Source organism: Eubalaena glacialis, chromosome 17 (assembly GCF_028564815.1).
Source record: "Eubalaena glacialis isolate mEubGla1 chromosome 17, mEubGla1.1.hap2.+ XY, whole genome shotgun sequence".
In the NCBI taxonomy this organism is placed as follows: domain Eukaryota; kingdom Metazoa; phylum Chordata; class Mammalia; order Artiodactyla; family Balaenidae; genus Eubalaena; species Eubalaena glacialis.
In genome coordinates this window covers 2,480,244-2,493,062 of record NC_083732.1, presented here as the reverse complement: position 1 = coordinate 2,493,062, position 12,819 = coordinate 2,480,244, and the positions used below count along the sequence as shown (strand labels likewise).

General features: G+C 42.7%; 1 protein-coding gene across 5 annotated transcripts in view; it reads left to right on the top strand.

Moving 5' to 3' along the window:
* PCMTD1 (protein-L-isoaspartate (D-aspartate) O-methyltransferase domain containing 1) overlaps positions 1-12,819 on the top strand; it is a 62,917-nt gene that overhangs the window by 30,298 nt on the left and 19,800 nt on the right. For 3 of the 5 annotated variants that reach the window (XM_061171537.1, XM_061171534.1, XM_061171533.1), the window contains one exon: positions 11,211-11,313. The exons of the other annotated variants lie outside the window; for them this stretch is intronic. Coding sequence is in view for 2 of the 3 variants with exons in the window: in XM_061171534.1 (XP_061027517.1) it covers positions 11,211-11,313 (103 nt within the window). In the remaining variant the exon portion in view is untranslated. The remainder of the gene's footprint in view (positions 1-11,210; positions 11,314-12,819) is intronic. 5 annotated transcript variants of the gene reach the window in all.

The following is a 12,819-nucleotide window of genomic DNA, read 5'->3' as shown; positions in this document are numbered from 1 at the left end:
AGATGACTGGGGCCAGATGCATTTGTCGGCCGACTGCAAACTTGATCGTATCTTGAATGGTTTTCTCCTCTGTACCCGCGGGCATTGTGGGGACACAGACCCTGGTTTGAGTGATCCACGATGATGACACTTCCTCCTGTTAGCAGGCTCCAGGGAGTCACGAGTCTTCAGTCACATGTGTGACCGCACTTACTGGACAGTATTCCAGCATTGGTCTGTGTGTGGTCCTGCAGTCAAGACCGAGATATAATACCTCTCCTTTTGTTGTACGTATTCATTTGGTGAGAAAGGTAAAATAAAAACATTTTAAAAAAGGAAAGGCAGAGAGAACGGAGTCTGTAGAACTGCGATTACAGCTAATAAATCTTGGATCTCTCCAGCTTCTGAGGAAGCTAATCTTTTTTTCTCCCGCTCCCCTTTTTTGGTTTGTGTTTCTCGAGCATTTAATTAAAGTCAAAGTAAAGTTACGGATTTTACATCCGTAAAAATCACTTAGAACCAGCTCCACAGGGGCTGCTTCCGTGTTCCCTGTGATAACTGAGAGCGGTGCATCGGGCTTGGCCCCAGTGCTTCCCAGTGGCCGTAGCAACAGAAGCCGTCTCCTTACTGCACCGCTCTGGCATCCTGGCCCTCAGCCCTGCTCTCCAGTCACAAGATGGCGCGTTGCGTGCTCCCCGTCGGCAGTGTTCCTCGCCCGAGGACACGCTCCGTGTGACCTGGAGGCTCGGGGCCGGGGCCGGGAGGGCAGGGTGTCTGAGGAGGAGGCCCCTTGAGGGATCTCCGCCTGGAGAGGGTGGGCTGCAGTCCTGAGAGCTCTTGTTCAGTGAGAGAAGTTCGGGTTATCCTGACTGCAGGAAATGTCTTGTGATTCCACCACACTTGGAGCAGTTACTCCTAAATGGAATGTAGTTTTGCCCCGCACTGAGAAAATGGATCACTCCAGCTTCTAAATCATGCCTCATCTTGGACAACTTGTTTCCTTCCCAATTGAAGATAAATTCTTGTTCCACTCTCGTCTCCTTAGGAGTCTTCCTGGAGCAAAGGATTTTCACAGAGAATCTAGTCCTTAATTGATTCTCCTTTCAGTGCTGTCTTCTGCCCAGGGGAGCCCATTGAATAGGGTGCGGGAGAAGAGGTCTCTCACGTCCTCGTTAAATAGCAGAACCACGAAGGCAAGTTATTCTGATAATCTTTCTGATGCCGGTGGGGATGGCTCGTCTCCGTTCTGATCCTTTTTGCTTAGGGATTCACTCCTTATGTAACCCATGATATAAAACTTAGGTGTTTCTTACAAAACCTGTAATATCGGGCTTAATGACTTTCTTAGTCTCGTGCCTAGGTCCTGAGTTAGTAGGCGTGACTGTGGAGAGACTGCCAGAATCACCCAGCACTCCGCACGCCACTGCCTCAGCTCTGCAGCGTCAGTTCCTACAGGTCACACAGTGGGCAGGCTTGCGTGCTTAACGGGAAAAGCACTGCCAGTGTACCTAAATGCCCTCACCTCCAAGGGGGCTGGTCAAGCTGCGTGTGGCCGTCATGTTTGGTCTCTGTACTCTTTCCTTTTCTTTACCGCAGGACATTAGGTGGTACTTACTGATTCAGCTACACTGACATTGTCTTTGACCTCAGACATTCGTGTTTTCTCTCTCATTTTAGCCCTCTTCCTCCCTTGGATGAGGTTCTAATTTACGTGCCATAAGGTTCACCCGTTTTAACTGTACAAGTCAGGGAGTTTTAGTCTGTTTGCAGAGTTGTACAAACACGACCATAATTCAATTTGAGAGCACTTCCATCACCCATAAAGATCCCCTACCCCAGCCCCTGGCAGCCACTTACCTGCTTTCTGTCTCTGTAGATTTGCCTTTTCTGTACCTTTCATGTCAGTGGAATCATGCAGTCTGTGATCTTTTGTGTATGGTTTCTTTCCTTTAGCGTTACGTTTTCAGGGTTCATCTGTGCTGTAGCATGTATCAGTGCTCCATTCCTTTTGGTGGCTGAGTAATACTCCATTGTGTGGGTATACCACATTTTGTTTGTCCTTTCACCAGTTAATGCTGATTTTGAATCATGCTGATGTGAATATTCATGTACAAATCTTGGTGGAGACATCCAGTTTCATTTCTCTTGGGTGGATTCCTAGGAGTAAAATTGCTGGGCTGTATGGTGAGTTTATGTTTAACTTTTTAAGAACTTGCTGAACTGTTTTCTGGAGTGGCTGCACCATTTTATATTCCCACCAACAATACACGAGGTTCTAGTTTCTCCATAGCCGCACTGATGGGTTTTTTCTTTTTTTTCTTTAATAGCCATCTTAGTGGGTATAAAGTGGTATCTTGTGGTTTTAACTTGCACTTCCCTGATGCCTAATGATGTGGAGTATCTGTTCCTGTGCTTTTTGGTTATTCCTCTATTTTCTTTGGTGAAATGTCTATTCAGATCTTTTCTCCATTTTTTTTTTTTTTAACATCTTTATTGAAGTATAATTGCTTTACAATGGTGTGTTAGTTTCTGCTTTATAACAAAGTGAATCAGTTATACATATACATATGTTCCCATATCTCTTCCCTCTTGCATCTCCCTCCCTCCCACCCTCCCTATCCCACCCCTCTAGGTGGTCACAAAGCTCTCCATTTTTAAATTAAGTTGTTGGTATCCTTATTATTGAGTTGTAAGTGTTCTTTATATATTTTAGGTACAAGCCCTTTATCAGAAATATGATTTTCAAATAATCGTTTCATATCCTTTTAAGCACCCCTTTTAGAAATTCCCATGGCTCACTTCAGGCCTGAGAATGAGGGAGATCCAGAGTGGTCTTCTGCCTCATCTCCCCCATCTTTTTTGGTGAGACAGAACCCATTCTGCAGGTTTCCAGGGTTCTCTCTAAGGTAGATTGTCTTCTCTTCTTCTCTGCATTAAGCCAAACCTCAGTTTTCCCTCTATATTTCTGCCCTACTTCTTCTTTTTTAGGAGATTTTTTTTTTTTTTTTTTTCTTTTTAAGAATTACAAAGACTGTTCTTGGTATGGGCTTTATTTTGGGCTCTGAGCAAATCTGTTTTGAAAAGAACCCTTTCGTTTAGGCTACTACCATTTTCTGAAATCAGTTAAACTCCTTATTGTTTACACCGTTACTTCTTAGTCCTGGTTGGGCTTCCGTGCATCTTTTTTCTGCCCATCTGCCCTGCATTGAGTTGCTACCATTATTGTGTTTCTTGGGGTTTTCCCCTCACTTCTGGTTGTGGAGCGGAGGTCATTACTGACAGCCGTCTCCTTCATTGCTGCTCCTGTGAAAGTCCCCAGATGATTCTGTGTTTATGGGTGTTACTGCTGATTATTACAGGGCAGCTAATAATAATAAAAATACAGTTTTAGGGAACAGTGCAAGCTGTAGAAGTTTTACCAAGTTTTCATAGTAATTTCTTCTGGTTATATTTCTTCATGCTCTTCTTCGCGGTTGAAAGGCACTTCCCTCCGTGCTGTGAGAAGTCTCAGGTGGGTCACTTTGCACCCCGAGTTTTTACGTTCAGGCTTAACGCTCCCCAGCCCGGATCATCCGTGAACCAAAACCAGCTGAACTGTATTTGCGAATTTGCCGACTTGCTGAAATGCGTCTGTAACCCTGACATCAGTATCTGCCATTGGCGCGCGTGCGCATGCGCGGGTGCCGCGGGGGCGGTGGTGGTGGGAGCCGCTCTGTGGGCCCGGCCCCAGCTGGCCTGGGGCGAGGGACGGTTCTGCTGCTGGTTTCAGAGTCTCAGAGCGGCGGCCAGAGGATCGAGTCGCGGTGCGGTGCGAGCAGCTTGGGTGCTGGGCCCGTTTCTCCTGAAGCTCGCTTATTTTGTAAAATAGAGAAAATAGACTCTACCAGGGTGAGTTTTTAGGACCGAACGTTATTATCTCTGTGAGGTACGTATGTATGTGTACGTGTGCGTTATTTCCCTAGTAGCCGTGGTGTAGCATTTGCTTAGTAGGTGTTCTCTGGATTTTACAGAACATAAACGACCACAGATAACGTGTGCTGCCTGTATACTTCAGAACACTCCTAACCCTTTCTGAATTTGTGTCTCTGTGTAAAATAATTTGTGAATCTCCGTCTCCCAGTGACTCCCTCCGGAGCTGGCGCCCACGGCCGTGTCTCTCTCCTGACAGTCTCCCCTAGGCTGAGCTGGGTGCCGGACTGAGCACCCACGTCAGAGGCTCACCTGTGTCGCAGGGCTGGTCCTGGAACCTGCCTTCACGTCGTCTGTGCGTCCAGCCTCCCTCACCTTTGACCTGCAAAGAATCTTCCCCTGGATTCCGCTTCTCTTTGCGTTGCCTTTACGTACACTTCCTCTGTCCTTTTGTGGAAGCTTCTTTGGCTTCAGCCTATGGTGAAGGGTGGCTCTTCCTTCTGTCTTCAGGTCACCTCCACAGGCAGAGGATTCCCAGGTTTCCAGCACCAGGTCTGTCTGCTGAGCTCTGGACACTCCGCATCCTCCAAGCTGGCCAACAAGCTGGATACTTGATTATGCAGTGCTTACTGCACGCCTCTTCTTCAGTGTGCACGAGATTCCCAAGTTCAGCCTGTCTCCAGCTCAAGTTGCCCTTCCTTACCCTCGCCCACACAAGACAGAGCAGCTCAAGTGGCTTATACCTCCTGTGTTTCCATTTTGGTGAAAGGTACTTTTTCCTACAAAAATTACTCAAGGCAGGGCCTGAACAGCAGTCTCTCTTCTCTGTCCTTCACTTTATCTTGCGGGATAGGCAGTCTATTCACAGGGTTAGAAACCTGAAAGAACCGAAAGGCCCCTCACCTGTCTCCTCCGCTTTGTCTCGACTTCCCACCTGAAGAGCAGTCAGCGCATGGAGCCCTGGGGACACCTCCACTTCCGCACAGACTCGCAGGATGCTTAGAGGGTGGCAGTTGACTTGAAATCAGAAGAACTTTCCTAGGTACATAAAGGAAAGTCTGTATTGCATTTTAGAAGATTTCTAGCGAACAGCTAAAATTAGTAAGAAGTTTATTTTCAATGACATACACTTTTCTGTAAGATTTACTTCTGTACAATGCCTCATTCTGTGATAAAATAGATTTTACACATGAAGACGTGACAAATACACATTTTTATGCTTTGTATATATCATTTGCCTCAGTCTTCCTTGTGAACCTTTTAAATTTGGGATGGTAGCTAAGTTTATGTATTATATCATTCTCCCAAAGAGTATTTATTATACGTGCGGTTGAGCCAGCTGCTGAGGATACAGCAGTGCAGAAGACACACCCCACACCCTTGAAACCGTGCACGTCGCTTCTGAACTAGCAGTAGAGACATTGGGTCAGATTTATTGGCTGTCCTTCATTTAGTTCAGGAATTTTTATTGAGAACTGATGTGCCTTGCTCACTGCACTGGCCCTGGAGTATCTTCACAGGTGAATACGCAGTACAACAGAAGGGCTGATGAAATGGCTTCTGTGGGAAGTGAGTGCGCTAACAGAGTTGGGTCAAGACCTAGAGCTGTTCACGTTGCCTTTTAAACCACGTTCGGTGACGTTACAGTTGCGCACACTCAAGTGTATTGACTGCTCTGGCGTCGACGTGTGAGAGACAGTCGTAAGTTACCCTGGCCACGATGGACTTGGGTATTACCAGCCCACTGGGTGGGAATACCCGAAGCAGCTGATGGTGACATGTGTTCTTGATATTTTGACATTTTAGACAGAGAGTTTACTTAGGATCTTGGGTCCATGCTCCGTCACTGTTTAAACCGACACTTTCAGATTTCGTGTAAACATATTTTTAAGACTCAAGTGTAGTGAAAGAAAACAGTACTTATATCCATAAGCTGAGAGAAGCCTGAGGGACTGGAACGTTCTGGTAAATTCCAAGGCTTGCTTCACGAGGCCTTTCCCAAACCTAGAGAGCAGAGAACAAGTCTCCAGTCTTAGGTATGTCCCACTAGCTAAAGAATTTTAGGCTTAACATGGCAAGATTCAGTAAATGTTTGACAGTGTCTTTTGTTAATATGATTTTTTAATGTGATATAATAAGGTGGAGAACCATAAGAAAATATTTATGTCATAAGTGGAAATGCATTCGATCAGTTTCTCTTATCTAGTTATTGGTTACTTAATCTTTTGCTGATCTCATTTTTTCTCCCCTTTTTTTCATCTACCTTTGCACTATTTTGTTTCTTGGCGTCATACCCCAGGGTGTTCACGGAAAGAAAGAATGAAACCTATTCTTGTCTGCTTTTCACCTGTTACCATCTCTGAATTCTTCTAAAAGTTACTTGTAAATCTTCCCGAAGATGCCTATTTTATTCAACTAGAATTAGTAATAAAATATCATTGTAACTTGTTTAAAGGTGTTTTTACATATACAGTTGGTCCTCTGTATCCACTGGTTCCGCATCTGTGGATTCATCCACATCCATGGATTCATCCGCATTAAGATATTGGGGGAAAAAAGTCCAGCAAGTCCCTAAAAGCAGAACTTGAATTTGTCACGTGCCAGCAACTATATACATAGCATTTACGCTGTGTTTCCTGTACGTAGCATTCATGTATTGGGTATTATAAGTAGTCAAGATGATTAGGGGAGGATGTACAGATGTGCAGGGTGCATGTGGATACTACTCCATTTATATGAGAGACTTGAGCGTGCACGGATTTTGGTATTTGCAGGGGGTGGTCCTGGAACCAACCTCCCCCCGCCAATACTGAAGGATGACTGTATGTTTTAATTCTCCCTGAGAAACTTTATGCTACTTTCATGGAAACCGAATAACTGATTCACCTACTCCCTCTTGTGGTAAATATTTAGTTTTATCCTGATGCTTTTATTTGTAGTTATTAACTCTTGATTATCATTTTAGCGACGAGAGCACAGATTTGAATAGTCCAAAGAGATTTAAAAAATCATTTAGATTGGGCATTGCAATAATTAGGAGGGTGTAGCTAGGGTGCTCAACCCAAGCTGCCTTGTTAGGGTCACCTGCAGAGCCTGGGCCTCACCCTGAAAGCTTCCCTCCCCCTGTTTACAGTTTAAATCAAATTAAATTTAATCTACTTTGAAATTTGATTTTAAAATTCACAGGTTATTCTAACATGTAGTCAGGGTAGAGAACCACCTATAGGCTGCAGTTTTGCTTCTACAATTAACCAGTTCTGTATTCAAGGGGAGAGCATGTTATAATTTCTAATGATTTGTACCCATCTTGTACTTTATGGTGTGTGAAAGACTTTTACATAATTTACATGATTTTCGCACAGACCCGTTTCATACAGTAGGAAAGACCTCACGTGGTAAGTGACTGGTCTGATTATACGGCTGTAGCAGGAGCCGGGATTGGAAACGAAGGCACTGGCCTTAAGTCCACCTGGTGTCTCCGCACCCTGCAGTGTCTCGGTCTCAGATGGACTGTCAGTTGTGCATCTTTGGAGCTCCTCTGGTTACGTGCTGTGCACTGGGAGGTGCTCTTTGCTTGTGGCTGTTCCACGGATTAGCTCTCCGCACAGCACGGAGGACACCGGGCATCCCGGGCCCTGTGCAGCTCTCAGGTGCCTGGGCCTGCACACCACACTCAGTGCTTCAGAGGGGGCGTGGGGTGCTGGGCGTCACACAGCGTCAGCAGCCAAGTAGGTAAGAAATGGAGCTGTCGATAGACACTTGATACCTAGACCTAATAATTAGCGACCTTTATGTACAAGCTCTCGTTATTGACTAACTGGAAGATAATAAATAAGCTGGTTTAGGTCCAAATACTACAAAAGAAAAACAGTCTTTAGATTTTTTTGTTATATAGGAATTCTGTTATATTATTGCTCTTAATAAATGGACTTTTGCCAGCCTTAAAAATAATTTCTAATATAGGATACCTATGTTTTTCTAATAACTGTATTTGTCTTAATAAACTTTGACTTCTGTGTAAGTTTCTATTTCCTCGTTAGTATTTAGCAATTAAAGATAGTGGTCAACTGTCAGTACTTTGATTTTTTAAGAATTTATATGACAAAAATTAAGCTTTTATTATTTCCTAGAAAAATCTCTTCACATTGGCACATACAAAATAACACTGGCAACTGTTCAGCACAGTCAGATTAACGATTCATCTGTTAGATGGTGTTAGGGAGTCTTAAGCTTTCGTCTTTTGGATGCCATTTCAGTTTTCTCCAGCAACAGCTTATACCTTTCTATTAGAATTATTGTATATTACTTAATTTATTTGAAAATCTTGTACTTTTTTTTTTAATCTCTTTGACTAGCTCATTATTTTTTGGTCGAAAAAGTTATACATGCATGTGTTAAGACACACTTTAGACAATAGAGTGTAATGGTGAAAACGTCTCCTTCCCACCCCAGACCTCTTAGTCCCCTTCCTTAGAAGCAACTGTGTATGCTTTTTTAGTTTTCTGTGTTTTATTTTTCCGTTCTATTTAATACAGGTGTCAAATGAGTTGTAATAAAGAGCATCACACTACAATTTTATCATATACTTGATGTGTTCTAGTTGTATATCGCATTCTAAATAAATGAGATACTGGTGACATTGCCAGTTAAGTTCTGCCTTCTATTAATGCATTCTTTTCGATGTAGTTTTTTCAACATGTTAATTACTGTTCAGTTTATTAGTGATAATTAAAGATATATCTCCGTGATATTTTAAAATTAAGCAATTCCACCCATTAAAAAATCATGAATGGTGTTTGTACTAGAAATTAATGATAGTATATCGTACATGTGTGTTTATGATACTATCAAACAAATCCATTGTATGTTAATGAAATTGTCTTTATTTTGTGTCAAGGTGATGTGAAAAACAATCTTAAGAAATTTTCTTAACAAACTTTAAACCTTATTTCCAAAAGGTGCCACTTTGCTTTTCGATATTATATAAGCAGAAAGCAAGAAAAGGAAAATGAGACCAGTGGTGTCTTAAGTGACAAACAGCCTGCGTAGTCCCTTCTGACTTAGAACTCCCAAGTTCAGACTCCCTCTGTTAGTAAGGCAGTTTGAAATACTGAACAGAAGCCTTGACTTCTACATTCTTTACTTGCCACCTTTATTATAGTGCTTATCCCTTCAGTCCTATTGGAAACTTCCACCCCAGTGATAATGACCTTTTTTTATTGACCTCGCATCCATGTAGCCCTCCTTTTGTTTTCAGATGGTTGATGAGTATAACTAGATTCTTAATGAAAATAAAAAAAGTCTCCGTCATGTTTTACATTCAGTGGATTACCTTAAAAGGGTAGAAGGAAAATTAGATCCATTTCCTAGAGCAATATTTTCCTTACTATGTATATAATGTTAAGTAACTGTAGTGTAATTTGAGTTTTTTTTAATGAGGAAAACTTTATTCAGTGTTTCCTAGCCTTTTTTGTTTCCTTACGGAAATTCAAGTTTTCAAAATAGATTCAATACAAAATTAAAAAGTGACTTTACTGCGTGTACTTCTCTAAGTTTAATTTTTTTTGCCATTTTCGTTTATTTTTTGAAAAAAGGAAATTCTAGTTTTTGTCAATTTGTCTTTTGTAATATTAAGGAATTACAAGAGATCTTGAAAGATATTGGATGGGTGTTCCAGTTAGCAGATGAAGACTGACGGTTTGACAGTAAGGAAACAAAAAATGAGAAGCAAAACATTTAAGATTTCATTGATCAGAATAACTTATTTAAAGAAGTATAAAACATTTCAAAGGAAGTTAATGCTATAACTGTTGTGGTCTGATGGATCAAGTACCTTTTTATTTAATCTTTTTTTTAATCTGAATACATTTTCCAAGTAGAATCAGTTTTTTAAAATTTTTTTAAATTTTAAAAAATTTTTAAAATTTATGGCTGTGTTGGGTCTTCGTTTCTGTGCGAGGGCTTTCTCTAGTTGCGGCAAGTGGGGGCCACTCTTCATCACGGTGCGTGGGCCTCTCACTATCGTGGCCTCTCTTGTTGCGGAGCACAGGCTCCAGACGCGCAGGCTCAGCAATTGTGGCTCACGGGCCTAGTCGCTCCGCGGCATGTGGGATCTTCCCAGACCAGGGCTCAAACCCGTGTCCCCTGCATTGGCAGGCAGATTCTCAACCACTGCGCCACCAGGGAAGCCCCAGAATCAGTTTTTTTTTTTTTTAAATTGATCAAATGCAATAGAAATATAGTAGGTTTATCTGCTTTTGACTTGAAGATAGTATCTGAACATTTTGGTTTAATTTTTATAGTTAGGTAATTCCTAGATTACAAACCAGTATTTTCATGTGCCCCCTGTACATTTAAAAATGTTAATTGAGGACTGTGATTTTTTTGTTATTTTAAAGTTCTTAGAGGTCGGTAGAACTCCAGTATATGTTGTATTTTTAATGGCATTCAGTAGGGGGCACATCCAGTTAAGTAGTTCCTAAGATACATACCAGATACAGAAAATAACACACACACACACTTTTTCCTGAGAGACCAATCTCAAAGTAAGACAGAAATATAACAAAAATGTAGAGTGGAAAACCTGTCTCAGAAGTTTGGGAGGAATGAGATGACTAGCTCAGAACAGTGGGTTACTGTCATGGGGTCATGGGGCAGGCACGAGGCACAGTAGCCTTAGGAAACGTGAATCCTGTTGGTCACATTCTCTGCCAGTACCAGGGTGGGGGAAGGAGCAGTCCCTAGATCGTTCCCCTGTTCCTCGTTCCGGGACTGTCACTCATCCTTGGCTGTGTGCAAAGAGAAATACCAAGTAAGCGGTGTGAAGTGTGCGGGAACAGGAGAGTAGAACCAGCTCCGCCCGGTGGCCCCACTCCCCTGGACAGTGGGAGCTCCAGAGGCAGAGGGTGTGGTCTCAGCCCTGGAGGAAAGTAGCATTCACTGGGTTGTGGGGTGCTGTGCGAAGCTTCTGTCATACCTGTGTCAGCCCATGGATTCAGACATTTGAGAATTACCGAATTTTTAACAAATGATAAAGGAGAAGATAATGGTAATTAACTTAAACTTCATATAGAAATATGATTATTTCTTTGGCAGTATTGTCCTGACAGATAAGCTACACCCTGGAGAGAACTCTTTGTGACTTATTTTTTTTTTAAAGCAGTGTAAATAGATTTCCATATAGCTTTTTAAATCTGTGGCTAGCAGATACATATTTCAAGCCCTCTTTAAATGCTCCTGTGATAGATAAATGAGCAGAAATTAAAAGAGCTCTATAAAGACATTCTTAATATTTTTTTTAAATGCTGCTGCTACAATTGCAGGTCCTTTTGGAGTAAATCATGGGATTGAGCTTCATTCAGATGTGGTGGAGTATGCCAAGGAAAAACTGGAGAGCTTCATCAAAAATAGTGATAGCTTTGATAAGTAAGTATTCATATCTATAGTTCTGCTTTGAAAGCACTTGATAAGTAGACACGTGTGACATGTCTGTTCCTCACTACTGTTAGTTTATTGATCCTGAGTTGTCAACTGAGTGCAGCAAAAATCAGTGTGGTATAAAATGAGAGAAAAAATTAAGTGAGAAAACTGTGCTGTAATTTTTATTCTGTGTACGTATATAGTAAATTACAAACAAATAACTTTCATGTTTTAATTATATGCTACTGTCACTTTATTAGTAGGGTAATGTTCCATTCATTAAACATCATACAAGTACCTTTCCTGCAGATAGAATGTAAAGATGTGCTTGGCATTAGAATACTTTTTGGGAACTGTGTTTACACCTTTGGGATAGTAATTTAATAGTCTGCCCTCTTTATTTGTAGCATAAGAGTGATACCTGTTAGAATATGGAGGACTTTCTTAAAAACATGAAGTTACTTAGTAATATAGCCAGAGGAAATTGTCATCGAAATATATTGATGTATCCTGTGAGGGCTGTGTTTGAGAAATTTGCTTATAGAACCATTGTTTTGAACTCTTACTTTCCCTTAGAAGAAATACTGCACAGGCGTTGGTCCTTGCGCGGGCGAGGAAGTCTGTCTGTTGTGTAATGTCCCTAAAATTCAGCAGTGGTAGCACTGTGGAGCAAAGGCTGCTTCTGCTGAAGTCCGTGACCTCTTGTGAAACTGGAAAATGTGGAGGGCATTTCTCTCTCTCAACTAGTCATATTTTCAAAGAGAGAAAGGCCTAAAACGGCTAGGAATCAAGCTTAGAACCTAGGCCCTTCACTGTATAGCAGTTTTGGTCCAGGCTTCCAACCCAGCTTGTTGGGAGTGGGCCTCACTCAGCCTGGAAGTGGGGACCTGGGCTGGGGGTGGGTTCCGAGCTGGCCTGGCCTGGAAGTGGGGACCTGGGCTGGGGGTGGGTTCCGAGCTGAGGGCTGTTTCCTAGGGTTCAGGCCTGGGGGTCAGCGCTAAGAAGGAAGCGGGAGGGCCTCTGAGGGTCTCCTGGAGCGTCTTCCCCTCTCTCCTCCCTTCCCTGCCCCGCCTCCCCTTCCTTCCCTGGCCCTTTTCTTTCAGTCCCCTTTGCCACGGCCAGTTTGTATGTGTCCCTGGCAAGTGGCACTTGGTGGGTTGAAGAGCAGAACACCGAGGTGCCGCAGAGTCCGCAGTGCAGGGGGAGGGGCCAGGGAGGGAGTGTGACTGGGTGTCACCGACCTCAGGCGGCGAGCTGGGGGCTGGGAGCTGCGAGCGTGCCTGCGCTCGCTCGGCTTTGGCTTCGTTCTGTGGTCCAGCCAGTGGGTCTGAGCAAGTCACTTGGATTTTCTGCACCAGTTCGCTGAACACAGTTCTGTATCTTATTTATTCTGTCTTTCTGAAGAGTAAACATTTAATTCATGTTTTTGAATCATTTTTCAAATGCTTACCATGTGGGTTCATATTCCGTTTCCAAGAATAACATACTGTTTGACAAATAAAATAGTTTTGA